The 13,237-nt window shown below is 43.2% G+C and overlaps 1 protein-coding gene and 1 long non-coding RNA gene across 3 annotated transcripts; both read left to right on the forward strand.

The window, feature by feature from the left end:
• The first annotated feature begins 50 nt into the window (after nt 1-50).
• On the forward strand, nt 51-8,132 carry znf365 (zinc finger protein 365). Of its 2 annotated transcripts, none has more exons than XM_064316839.1 (5): nt 51-336; nt 2,730-3,526; nt 5,146-5,317; nt 6,137-6,183; nt 6,648-8,132. In XM_064316839.1, exons 2-5 carry the CDS (start codon nt 2,742-2,744, stop codon nt 6,817-6,819), a joined length of 1,176 nt encoding a protein of 391 aa, XP_064172909.1. In that variant the 5' UTR covers nt 51-336; nt 2,730-2,741; the 3' UTR covers nt 6,820-8,132. The 2 variants fall into 2 exon arrangements, with proteins under 2 accessions (XP_064172909.1, XP_064172908.1); XM_064316838.1 differs by lacking the exon at nt 51-336 and adding an exon at nt 351-759.
• A 208-nt stretch (nt 8,133-8,340) lies between these two features.
• On the forward strand, nt 8,341-12,401 carry LOC135245152 (uncharacterized). The gene is made up of 3 exons (XR_010327166.1): nt 8,341-8,559; nt 10,496-10,602; nt 11,832-12,401. It is a non-coding gene; the product is annotated as an uncharacterized LOC135245152 (long non-coding RNA).
• The last annotated feature ends 836 nt before the right edge of the window (nt 12,402-13,237 follow it).

Here is a 13,237-nt window from a genome sequence, read left to right on the forward strand (position 1 = left end):
ATAGGATTCTACCATATTTCAATATTTGAATTTTAGGAGTTATCACTACACATTTTCATGAAATTTTCCAGTTTTAAACTGAGATTGTACGTTGTGCAACACTTTCTCGAAGACGCATTAATTTCGCTTTAAAGAAAATTGTGCCATTTTACCCTTTGCTTAGAAATGTCTTGTTGATTTACGTCCCCCGTCTTTCTAGGAATGGTTTCGTTCAAATGCCCGTCTCGCTTTGCAATGACGAGAATGCTAATATGTTATGTTAGGAATCAGACTGACAGAGTACATATTTGATTTGATTTTTGAATTTCACACTGTGTGTGACCCGAGGGTATCCAGGTATGCAAACAGCCCTTTCAGGCTCTCGTTTATTTGAAGTGAGCACATCGCCTGTAGTCCCGCATATTTGTAGCTGTTAAAGTGATACCCAGTGGTGGTTGGTGGGGAGGTTTGAAAATGAAAATCTAGCCATGAATCGAATGGTTCGTGGTTTACATTGTTGTGTACTCAGAAGCATCACATTGAATGCAGCGAGTCTCCCAAAACTAGCTGCCGCTGTCACGTTTACTCTTTGAAACCCGTGTTTTATCCCAAGGTAAATTTGGGCAAGTTAAAGTGGTATCCGTGGGAAAAATCCAGGCTACTGATTGGTTCCCTGAATTGTCTGGCCAGTCCGTATCACTGGAGTAGCCAGAATAGCGACCTGCAAGGAATAAAACTTCACGTGCACCACACTGGCTGTATGACGTCTTGTGCACCCAGGTAAAACTTCGAAGAATGTCATAGATAGCTGAAAATAGCCATTTTCATTACATGCATAGCCTTTTATTTGAGCTTACAACAAGTCATAATTGCTATAAAATCACGCTGCCACAAATGTGCCTTCTGATTCAGTCGAAATAACGCAATTGTTCTAAATACCATACTGAAATCGATATGGTCGACTGCTCAGTTTGAGTCTTTTTTTGTGTAATATGCCTCTTTGCATGTGATGTCTTTCTTCGTGACAATGTAGCTAACGCTCCTGCACGGACCTGTTAGATTTTTTCTTCTAAGGGCGTTTTAACGCAGGCGAATAGCGAGACAGGTTTATTTTTTGCCACAAGTAATTTATGTTTACGTATGTAAAATGATCGGGTGGGTTTGATCATTAGCTACTGATTAAAATGCCATTGATTAATTAATTACTGGCTTGTGCATATGCGATTGGTTACAGATTACTGGCTAGCCAGCCAGCTGCAGATATAACCTAACAACGTAGTATGTCGTGCGTATCGCAATTACATTGAGCTGACGTTGCAACTGTAACTGGCGACAGAAGAGGAACCTGATTACAAAAAAAGCCGTGTCTATGTTCAGCATTCACGAAGTCAGAGTTTATATGATTGCTGATAGATCTCCGATCTTTCCCTCTTAAATACATCTGCTTATTCGCTAATACGTCTCAATAGCTGTCCAAGAACAAATTGGACACAGCAGTTTGGTGTGCTGCTGTTCCGTAATTGCTTTCGAATGAAGAATGGTGTGTCACTACACCGCGACCTCCGTCTCTGTGCCGCCGGAACAAATTTACCATCTCTGTCTGAACCAGAAGCGATGTACACCTTTGCTATATGGGTGCTTGTGTCGGTCAGACGCGAAATGGACAAAAGTGGAGGAACCTGGGTGCTGTGTGTTTCCAGTCAGGTTCCGAGTGGTCAGACCTAACGAAACTAACATTGTTAAATCAGAGATAGTATAATTTCTGTAGATTCAGTGTCTTTGGCTAGTCAGCAAGTATGATTGTAATTTGGCATGCATTTATTTTATCCATACTGTGCAACATGTGTCATGCCAATACTTGAGTTGGGGGTTTTTTTTTCCTGCTCCAAACTGATTAGATTTTTTCCAAAATGCTCCAATGTAAATGTCACATTCTCCTTGGGTCTAACATACGGCAGTATTGGGACAAGTCAGCTGCGTGATGTGGTCTTTTGGAAAATCACACTGGAAGTTTCCATGTGAGAAAGCACTGCTGCACCTTCGAGCAAGATACTTCCTTTAGTGAAGTACCCAGCGGAATAAATCCACATTTCTTACCAGAATAACATGTAAAATGTCTGCTGTGGTGAGATGGGAAGAGTGAGATTTAATATACTCCACAATAGGCAGAGTTGGCAGTCAATCACTGACTTGCTCCAACCAATCAAAATATTTTGCACTCTGGAGCCAAAAATGGGGTACGACAGCTCTGCTCATTTCAGGTGTGGTGAAGCCTCACTCTTCCACTGCTAGTCTGCTATTTACATTGCTCCTTATAAGACATGCACTCTTAATGAGAGACAGAGAGAGGGAATTTCAGATAAATTATTAGCTTATTAGCACTAGCTGCTTCTATTTTTGTCTGTACACATATTTTTATTGTTTGTAATTGAAATTGTTTTTACAGGGAGGTTTTTGGCACCTCGTTCGAGCTGTCTGTTACATTACTATACAGGCATTTAGCAGACACTCTTATCCAGAGCGACTTACGCAACTTTTTACACAGCATTTTTTACACTGCATCCATTTATACAGCAGGAATATATACTGAAGCAATTCAGGTTAAGCACCTTGCTCAAGGGTGCAACGGCAGTGTCCTAGCAGGGAATCGAACCTGGGACCTTTCGGTTGCAAGCCCAGTTCCTTACCCAGTGTGCCACGCTGCCGCCTGCCTGTGTGCGATGCGGGCAGTGACGGTCCGCTCGTTCCAGGTCATTAATGAGATGCAGCAGAGGCTGAGCGTGAGGAACCTCCCACCGTGCCGAGAGATCCGGGAGCTTCCGTTCCGCTGCCCGCGGTGCGGGGAGCGGGAGAGGTTCCGCAGCCTGTCGTCCCTGCGGGCCCACCTGGACTACAGCCACGCCTACCACACGCTGCACGACCTGGGCCCCGGCAGCAGGTGGCGCCCCGCGGACGCCGCGCCGCTGCCGGACGGCCGGAGGGCCCGGGAGGGCCGCTGCACGGAGAGGTGCAAGAGCGCGCGTGCGGAGACGCGTCGCCCGGGAGACGATAACGACGACGGCGACGGCAACGCCACCGCCACCATGGGGAAGGGGCGCTCGAAACACGGCGAGGTGACTGTGAAGGAGGTGCAGGGGGAGGCGCAAGGGGAGGAGAAGGAGAAGGAGGAAGGGGGAGGGGCGCCCGAGGGGGCGGCAGCAGTGGCGGTAGTGGCGGTGGGGGCGGAGCCGGCAGGGGCGGAGTTGGCGGGGGCGGAGCCACCGGGGGCGGAGCCAGGCGCCCGCTTGCGCCGCAGGCTGCAGGACATGCTGCGGGCGACGGACGGCACGGCGGAGCGGAGGCTGCTCAGTGTGAGCACCGAGCTGGCGCGGGCCGACTCCGAGCTCCTGCGCCACCGCGCCCGCTCCCAGCACCTGGCGCAGGTGAAGCAGGAGCTGTGCCAGCGGGAGAGGGCGCTCACCCGCCAGGTGGACTCCGCCGTCATGGTGATCGCCACCCTGCGCCAGCAGCTCTGCGCTTCCCAGCAGGAGCTGGAGAGGAAGGAACAGTGAGTCTGCTGTGGAGTGTTTCTGGCAGGTTCCGTCTGTCTGTCTGTCTGTCTGTCTCTGTCCGTCCATCTCTCTCTCTCTATTCGTCCGTCTGTCTGTCTGTCCATCTATCGGTCTGTCTGTCTCTGTCTCTCTGTTCCTCCGTCTGTCTCTGTCCGTCCATCTATCTGTCTGTCTGTTTATCTGTCCATCTGTCTATCTGTGTACATATACACTCTTTGAAAAAAGGGTTCTTCGTCTTGTCTTCATGAGGGAACCCTTTTTAGCACACTTTACAGAGCCCTCTATGGTAGGTGTGAAAAGAGTGAAAGGTTCCCGATTTAACCATTTTGGCCAAAAGAAATAATACCTTGAGCTATGCAGGGTACCTCTATGGAGGCAGAGAATCCTTTTGGAAGCCTCTCTTCTAAGAGTGTGCTGCACATATCCATCTACCCGCCTGCCTGTCTTTCTGTTAGATATGCCAGGCATAGATGGATGTGTATCTGTCAATACTGGTCTGTCCATCAGTTTAATTGGTGTTGGCATCCAGCACTCGCACCATGCAGAAAGCTCCCTATCGCCCATCTCCTGTGTCTGACTGGGCCGCGCACCTTGTTACGGAAAAGTCAATAAAACGGGAAACTTACAATTAAGACGCCATTAAAGAATGCTGGCAGTGAATTGCTCTCAAACATAAGTCAGTACCACGACTCATTCAGGAGGGAAGCTTCCCTTATAATTAGAGAAGAGCGGCAACTACGCCATATCGTGGATGGGACAGACCTGTGCCTTCTGGCGGTACCACTAGGCACATGACTTGCAAAGCAAGCCTTAAATTTTGGTCTCTGCCCCTGTCCCCAGAATAGACGAAGCTCTAATTTTTAAAGAAGCCGTCAAAAAGTAGAAATGAATGTTTTTGGTGCGTAGGATGTAAACGCGTAATATCAAAAGTGAAGGTCCACGCTCAAATTTGTAGTGTTCATTTAAACATGTTCTCGATGACAGTCAGCATGCAACTGTTCTGAGTAAACACTTCTGTTTTGTTATTTATTTATTTATTTTCTGTTAACTGGTGCTTTAAAGGCCAGCTGGCTTTCCCTCACACGTTTGAAGGGCAGTAAGAAATCTCGATAGGCTCGGCAACTGTGACTGCTCTGTGCACTGTGCCTGCATCAATCTTCTTTGCTTTATGTAACATTTGTAGTTCCTGTGCTGTTAAGTCAGATTTTGGATATTAATTGACCAGAAGACCCTCTAAAAAGTTAAATGCCAGGGTCATTCTTAAATATCTCTTTCTCTCTCTCTCTCTCACAAAAATATTAAAATAAAATAGAAATTATATATATTTTTAAATATATAATTTATATAACATATATAATTGGTGTGTACAGTAACACTCCTGTGAAATATCATGAGTTAACAGCTTTATGCAGCTCTGTCATATGGTACTGGCAGAAGATCTGACGGCTGCCATTCCTGTAACTGCCAAGGCCTAAACTTTGGCAGCCCTGTCGCAGAAAGATCCAGAAGAAATAAGCCTTCTCATTTCCTCTCTCTTTCATCCCCCACCTCCCTCCCTTCATCCCTCCCCTCTCCCTCCTCCCCCTCTCATCTTCTCATTTTTAATTCATTCCAGGGAAGTTATAACAATTCATCACTTTCTGGAAACAGCTGTCCAGCACGAGATGTGTGGGAAAGTTCGGCTGCAGAGCTTCATCGAGAACCTCTTGCAGCGCATCAGTCTGGCGGAGAGGCTTTTGAAATACTATCAGAGCTCTTCCAGTCAGCCCAACTGCACAGCTCACTGTGTAAGTAACCCAGAGGGTAACACCTGTGTTCAAGATGGCCTGCGTATGACTGCCGACACCTTTAACCCTTTAAGGTGTGAGGTCACAAACATTCTAATGTGATGTCACAATCGCTGCTGGTAATTGAAAGCCAGTGGAGTTCTAGAACTGTTTTTGTACTGAGACACGAGAGCATGGATTCTAACAACATCCATACCCTGCCTGATTCTGTAAGCAGTAAGGTCCAGTGTCCCTGTCTGTTGTTGTCTATGCAGAAATCAAATCTGATATGTTTGACTACATCGTTTAGCAGGGCTCCTTTTCGGAAAGTTCGCTCTTTTTTTCCAAGGTTATTTTTTGGCCTCCATCCTTTTACTGGACTATATCTTAGTTAGCATTCGAGACAGGTTTGTAATTTAGTAGCCTATTTTCTTTCATCCGAGGGCTCATCAGAGATTTATCTCAGCGTTAAGTGAATGCGTTTTGAACGGCGTTCTGAATCGCCATTTATTCACTTGAAATGTGGACACAAAATCTCTACTGTCTGGCTTCAGGGGTAGAGTGCTGGAGTGGCGCATATGTTGACCATTAGGAAAATTAGTTTTGAAAGTGAGAACTAAACAGCGGCCAAAGTCGGTTTGAGGCAGAAGTAGGAAATGGTAGGCAATTTCCAGAACAATTTCCAATCGTTTTTTTTTTTTTTTTCCCCTACAATGTCCATCTGTTAAGGCCACTTGAGAGATAAGATCAGAAATGAGGGAGTGCCTGTCTCAGTTTCATTTTCGGGGGATAAATCCGAAACGCCCTTGTGAGCTTGTCTCATTTTGTCATTCTTTCCAGATGTCCCACACCATTGAAAATGGACCTCTGAGAATAACCAAAAGCAGGTAATTCTGGCAAAGCTTTTTTTATTGCAGGAGCAGAAAATTGCAACAACTAGCAGATAGGTAAATGGTAAATGGACTGCATTTATATAGCGCTTTTATCCAAAGCACTTTACAATTGATGCCTCTCATTCACCAGAGCAGTTAGGGGTTAGGTGTCTTGCTTACGGACACTTCGACACGCCCAGAGCGGCGATCGAACCAGCAACCCTCCGACTGCCAGACAACTGCTCTTACCTCCTGAGCTATGTCGCCCCACAGATAGGTGGCTGCGACTGTTTTTCCAAGGACAATTCTCAATTTAATTTGAAAATACCGCACTATCACGTGGTCGCTTCTTTACATAAATTGATTCTGCATGGACTTGTGCTGTGTAAAACCGTTTCCCTTGACTACACAATAGTAAATGCCGTAGCCTGCTCACCGGGGTCAGTAGCCGCGCTGAAAATCTGCCTCTGCAATCACAGGTCGGCTGGTGGCCTCCTGACGTCAGAGGACCCCACGGAGACGAGGGAACCTTCCGATCGGAAAGGGCGGCCTTTCACGAAATCCCCGAGAGAGAGCCAGGGACACTCCCCCGACTACAAGCCGGGAGAAGGGAAGGGCCAGCACAGACAGTTGGCCCGCTACGAGGCCTAAGTGATCTGGCCCAGTGCGGGTGAGCCCTCCAGTGCACCGATCCAGATTATTCCAGATTGTAGCGTAGCGCCACGGGAAAATTGGTCTTCATATAGACACATCTCTGAATGTAGCAAAATATTTAATTGATTGTTTAATGTCATTGCATATCGGACATCATGTTATCAGCTGGGATAGGGGACTGTGTTCCTCTCTCAAAACAGTTGTTTTTGCCAAATGCTGTTTATCATTCACCATATGGGGCGGGTTTCTTGTGTTTAGAATGTCCCACGCTCCATTAAAGGTGTGAATGTTCGTGTGCTTTTATAAGAGCTCAGTCTTACCGATAGGATAACCTTATGATATTTATTTATTGTTGTCTTGTTTATAGTGTACTTTGTATTTCTTTGATACTGTGTATTCAGTAAAATTAAACAGTGGATATTTGGTAACTAAAGGTGATTGTATACTAGAGTTTTCTGAATGCATTTTTAATAGTGCTGTCGTTATTATGATATTGTCGTTTATATGCTTTTTGCTGTTCAATTATGAATATAGAGCAATACTGTGCAATAGGAAAAAATATATATTTTTCTCTAAACTGATACTCCTCTACGTCCAACACTGTGTTTATACTGGAAATGGTAAAATGCCAATGACTGCTAATTTTCACTCATATTAATACTGATGAATATTTAGTAATCCTTAGAATCTGATACTGTGATCTTATGGTTTTGTTGTATATACCTCTGGTAGGTTTATTTTTTCAGATAGCCAGATACTTTTGGCTCAGCTTTTCAGAAATATTTTTAGAATCACTATATTAAATGCATGACCTGGTGATTTGCATATTGTTGGATCTGCATGTGCTTCTTTAGATGGTAAAACCTGTATTGCGATATAATATCTTGCACTATGTACTGTGGACCAAATATATTTTTGTGGTGAAAATTCTGTCGGTGCATAAACAACAATGCAGGTTTCTATATAAAACAGTACACCTGACAATCAGACAGATAAAGCAAATGTGCCAACTTTGTGGTTAGTTTTGTCTCTCGACTATTGTGTAATATCTCATAATGGGTATATTGATATTAAATATGATATAATATATATTATAAAATCTGATATTTTTGATGTTGAGTCCTGTTGGCTTTGCATTCTGCGTTTTAAGTGGGCAATGTACAACACTAGTCCCTTGTGTATGTGTGCCTTCAATTGGGGGGGAAAAATGTAGCCTTTGAAACACTGTGAGAAACACAACTCTGTATTCTTAATTAAAAATTGTGTTGCTCTCCGTCAAATCATAAAGAATAAAATTTAAAATGATGTCCTCTGGCCTCTTATCTGTTTATGTAACAAACGTCCATTTGGTTTTAATTTGTCTTAAATATCTACCAGGGTAGTCACTCAATGTATGGAACAGGCTTTTTTTTATCCAACCCATAATTTTAGATCTTTATCATTTGCAACCCCGTGTACGTTATTTTATGTCTGGAGTTAACGGTATTTATTAATTTATTTTTATTTTTTTAAAGGTATAGCCGCTGTGTCCAGGTGCACTGACTTCCACTGTCGAGAGACATGCGCAGTGAACGTTCGGTCAGCGCGCTTTTTTTAGTGTCTACTTACGCTAGGCTTTGCCCACCACTTGAGCACGCGCCCACGTGCCGCTGGCTAAAGTTCATGAAGCATTTAGAACTCTGCCCGACATTCCGGAAGCCTCTCGTGCCCTCCGAGTGCTCTTCTGTTCCACCTCTGGTAAGGCTCCGGTTTCTGAACCAGCCTAAGTAACACTGAAAACTCATCCCGTTACATCTGCCCTTGCACTAGGTGTTGTAGTTCAAAAATAACTATTTATCAAAATGTTGTTTTTTTATACCGTTAAAAACATTAAAATTATTAAAATTGTCACATTTTATCCTAACATTGAACACAGGTGATTAAAGAATATGCCAGTTTGTATCCTAATACTGAAAAAATGTGCATTTGAGATGAGCTATAAGGTTGTACAGTGTGTAGCATTGGTACTGCCAGTTAAACAGTGTTCTGTGACCGGCAGTGTTGACTGTCGTATTCGCACAGGAATAGCTGACAGTGACATTTCATTGACTTTGACCTGTAACTTTGACACATCCAGTCAGGAAATAAGCTGGTGAAAGTAAGGGAGGGAGGAGCTGAGGACCAGTAATCAAGTTCAACAGTGAATAGCTACTGAAGTTATGTATACTGTAACTGCCCTCTAGTGGTGAATTGGGCATTTAGCAAGATGAGCTTGGAATAGGAGATGGTCGGTTACTGATAATAGGCATTTTTCGCCTATGCGTCACATATGAGTGAATGATAAACAGAATTTTAGATGTCATTTTGGATGTTTTTTTTCTGGATTATAAATATAGTTCAGAATTGCCTACTCCATTCCACTTAGCTTGGATTAACTGTCGCGTTACTATCTCCTTAACGAAGCCACAGAGGTCTTTCCTGACACAGCCAGTGTCTTAAATCTGTGAGGGCTGTATGTGGGGGAAAACATCAGCTTCATATGTAATGGATTGTATGTAAAAACGAAATCTAGAGAGAATGCTGAATTCCTAAATGCAATGTGTGTGAACACAATACACAAAGAGGAATATATTATATTATTTCGACATAATCAGTAGATTAATAATAAAGTCACCAACACAATATTCCATCCAGCTTTCATTTAATTTCTTTAAAATGTAGTTTATGTGCTCATTGAGAAACAAACTCAAATGAAATAATATTGCCATTTTTGTTCAAAAATCTGTGCAGCTGTTAAAAGTGCTGTTCCTGAACTTGAACCCAAATAGATTTAATGTATGGTACAAAAATACAAACTGTGGTCCAGCCATCTTTTAAATGACACTTTAGATTTTTAGTTGATGTGGAATAATTTAGTTGTATATACAGTCAAGGGTCAATCAATGTTATTCTCTTTCTTGTGCGTCAGATGACGTTTTAGTCCACTAGATGGCGCAAAATCCTAACAGCAGACACCATTTGACCGTCTGTTGGGCCAGCAACTGATTTTAGATGCTGACATCATCGTTGAATTGATATGGCCTATTTGACATTCTATATTCCAGTTGGGCAAGCACACAGAAGAGAATTTGTTGTCATTTTTCGTTTTGTCATAAAGCATCTTATGTAATTTTGAGGACTTTGTGCACAAATGATCTATGTATGTACATTAGTTTTGACTTTTATATTATCACGGTTGGTTAACAATATGAATAATTAATGTTTTTGTTGTCCACAGTGGATCACCTGGTACAAATAAGGTGAAACAACAACACCTTGACGTAGCACATGGTCCTTAATTTATTTGGAGAGAATCTTGGTTTGACAAATCCTTAAGACTTAAAAATGCGGCCATTTTATTATCACACAGTACACAACACACAGGCAAGTTTGAAATCTTTAGGTTTTTATATTTTTTGTTTTAGCGATCTTTCATCTTTTTTATGGTACATACAGATCACTGCCCAGTATTTCGGCGTGTAGAGTTTGAAGTCCGGGCACATTATATCACAGAGTGATACCACTCACCGTAAAACTGTGTACTTTGTTCTTCGAGCAAACAGAAAGCCTCAGTGTGGGGTTGTGAATGAATGGTGTACAGTAGGTCACAGAAGGCTGCTTGGTGGGTCCGTTCTCCCTGTCCTGTGTTTCTCAGTCAAGGTCACGGAGGTCATGCTGCTAGGACGAATGAGGATGCTGTGGATGAAGTGACAGAGTACGGAAAAACTCTCTCAGCTGCGCAGACGACAAATTTTGCCTTTGGTAAAAAAAATTGTTGAAGTTGTTGAAATTGGTCACTGGGTGTTTCTTGTCACTAAGGACATTGTCCAATGGGTGGGAAGAAGCAGAAACACAGCTAATCGGCAGCAGATTTTGGATCAAAATTTCTCAAGCCAGTTCCTTGACCACAATCTCAGAGTACATCCAGCAGGTCCTGCTGTGTAAAACCAAAATAAAATCACCTCCTAATACGATGGGGACATAATTTATATCCACTTGTTTAAGTTTAAAGTTATACAAAGAATAAATATTAGAATATATTAAAAGCACATGCCAGAGTAAGCTGTACCTTAACGCTGATGAAAGTGCTGAACAGAATCTGCCACTGAACTCGCCCCCAGCTGTGAGAAGTCCACTGCTGACAAAGTGCACAATAAGATTTCGTTTCAGTTGAGATACTTGACATGCAGAGAACCTTCATTTAGTCACAGGCCTTGGCACTTCCTGTAATGAGACCGATAAAAAAAAACATTTTAGCAAGCTTAAGTTTAATTTTTCATACTTGGAAAATGGATCCAACAACAAGTATGAACACACAGCATAGCGTTAACAAACATGGCCGTCAGCAATGAATAAGATAAACAGGAACTTAGAACAGAGCCATAAACATCTGGCAAACATCTACTGTGCACTGTTGAGTGAGCTGTGATGAGTATTATTGAACCGGACAATTGTTTAGTTCCATAGAATGTGCTGCATTTCAGTTGATTATTTGAATGACCGTGAAGCTAGCCTCTCTCTTCATAGTAGCACGGGCTGACATTTTTACACCAATGGCTGTTGCTTCGGTGTGAAAGGGGTGTAAGTGGGGGGGTGTAAGTTCAGTCTACAAGATTGGCATGTTCCACTCATCATGAGAAACATGGGTAAGACTGTGGGGTCAAAGGTACAATTTCAGACGGAATCACAGCTGCTGTCTAGCAGAGAAATTTGGTGATCTTTAGTATGCTATCTTTAATGGTTTCATGGACATGAATGAAAGATATACTGTAAAACAGTTTATTTTTTTGGCATTGTGCATTGTTTTGTTGAGAGAACTGTGGTTACCAAGTATATGAAAGAGTGAGCCCTTCTAAACAGCTGGTTGTTAATGAATAACTGTAGTTGCCCATGGCAACATCCTAATAAATTGTTGTACATCTTCCAAACTAGCCAAAAGCCGCCTTGGTGTGTTTATGCAATAATACAGTTTTTCAATTCTGTTTTTCCAGTGTATCGACTTCAGCTCGGCCGTGTCCGCTGAGCAGCTAAGCCTGAAGTGGAGAGGAGGAAGTAAAAATTTAAAAAATAAAATTCCCGAACAGACCGGCAAACCAAACTAACGTGAAACGGAGCGCGAGCGTAGGAACGACAAAAACAGCTTGTCCTGTGGAAAGCGCGAAAGACCTAACTGCTGTTCCTTCGGTCGCGCCAGCCGCACCGATCTGAATGAAGAGGTTAAATGGATACGCTGCTCCACATGGCTCGGCTGTTTCAGAGGACTCTGCTGCGGCACGGAGCACAGAGACATGCCAAAGCAGATGGTGGTTGCGCTAGTAGGAAAGGTTTGGAAAAAAAAAAAAAAAAACAGCATCTGCTGTTTTATTTTCAGACAAGTTGGATGCTATGAGAAAGCACAGCACTGGAGTACAGTGCAGAGACAGGGTGTGCAGAGAACTACAAAAGTAATAACTGCATCTGTTCAACCTACAAATTATCAATCCTATTATCTGTGTTCGTGTTCTGAAAATGGGGGCGTATTTGTTTGTCTTGTCTCACCGTGATGTAAGAAATATACCTTTCCGTGTGTGACGAAACACATTAAAATGTGTGTTTCATTATGCGCAACAAATGACCATTGTTTAATTTCCCATTCAATGTCCACTTCTGCCACTGATCTCATTTTATTACTATCTCACAAATATGATTGGTCAAAACCTGTTTTTCTGAATAGGGTTTTCAGGTTCAGATACAGTCCTACTGCAGTGTTACTGTGTGAATATTTTCACACTGCGAAGTAAATAATGTAGAGTTCCACATCCACCACATTTACACAGCAGATGCCCGATGATATTTATAACTGATTTTCAACTACAAATTTTGTCATTGCTACAAATTTATAAGTGAAATTTCTTTGCATGTGTGTGTACGCACCGTGTGTGTGCACGTGCACGAATGCGTGTGTGTGCGTGCATGTGCGCATGTGTGTGTGCGTGTGTGCATGTGTGTGTACGTGTGGGTGCACATGCGTGAATGTGCGTGCTTTTGCTTTGCGTGTGTGCATGCACTTGTGTTTTGCCGGTATGTGGTGGATTCCTGCATTTCGGCATTCCTTCAGCTTCACGGTTGACCTCCAGTGTGTCTGTTTCTCCCTCTCTCTCTCGCTTCCTCCCTTGTTTCAACATTGACTGTCGCAGAGCATGGAGGTCTGCTCCGGGCCCTTCTTCTGAGCTGGGACGTCCCAATGCTGCCCGGGACCTCCAAGGCCCTCCATTTATCAGGAGAGGCTGCAAAAGGCCTCCATCTGCAAAAGGCTGAAAGACCATCTAAGGTGGTTACGTGAAGCATTTTGTGAAGCGTTTTGAAACTCGGTCATTTATATGTGTGGAGATTTGTATCAATTGCCATCAAGCTGTTG

The sequence above is a fragment of the Anguilla rostrata genome, chromosome 18 (assembly GCF_018555375.3).
Source record: "Anguilla rostrata isolate EN2019 chromosome 18, ASM1855537v3, whole genome shotgun sequence".
NCBI lineage: Eukaryota > Metazoa > Chordata > Actinopteri > Anguilliformes > Anguillidae > Anguilla > Anguilla rostrata.

What these genes read in the sequence shown, in the direction of transcription:
- znf365 (XM_064316839.1), top strand. Translation starts at nt 2,742, where the DNA reads ATGCAGCAGAGGCTGAGCGTGAGGAACCTCCCACCGTGCCGAGAGATC. An exon ending in CCAACTGCACAGCTCACTGT is followed by an intron (nt 5,318 to 6,136) that starts GTAAGTAACCCA and finishes CATTCTTTCCAG; the next exon opens with ATGTCCCACACCATTGAAAA. An exon ending in CTGAGAATAACCAAAAGCAG is followed by an intron (nt 6,184 to 6,647) that starts GTAATTCTGGCA and finishes CTGCAATCACAG; the next exon opens with GTCGGCTGGTGGCCTCCTGA.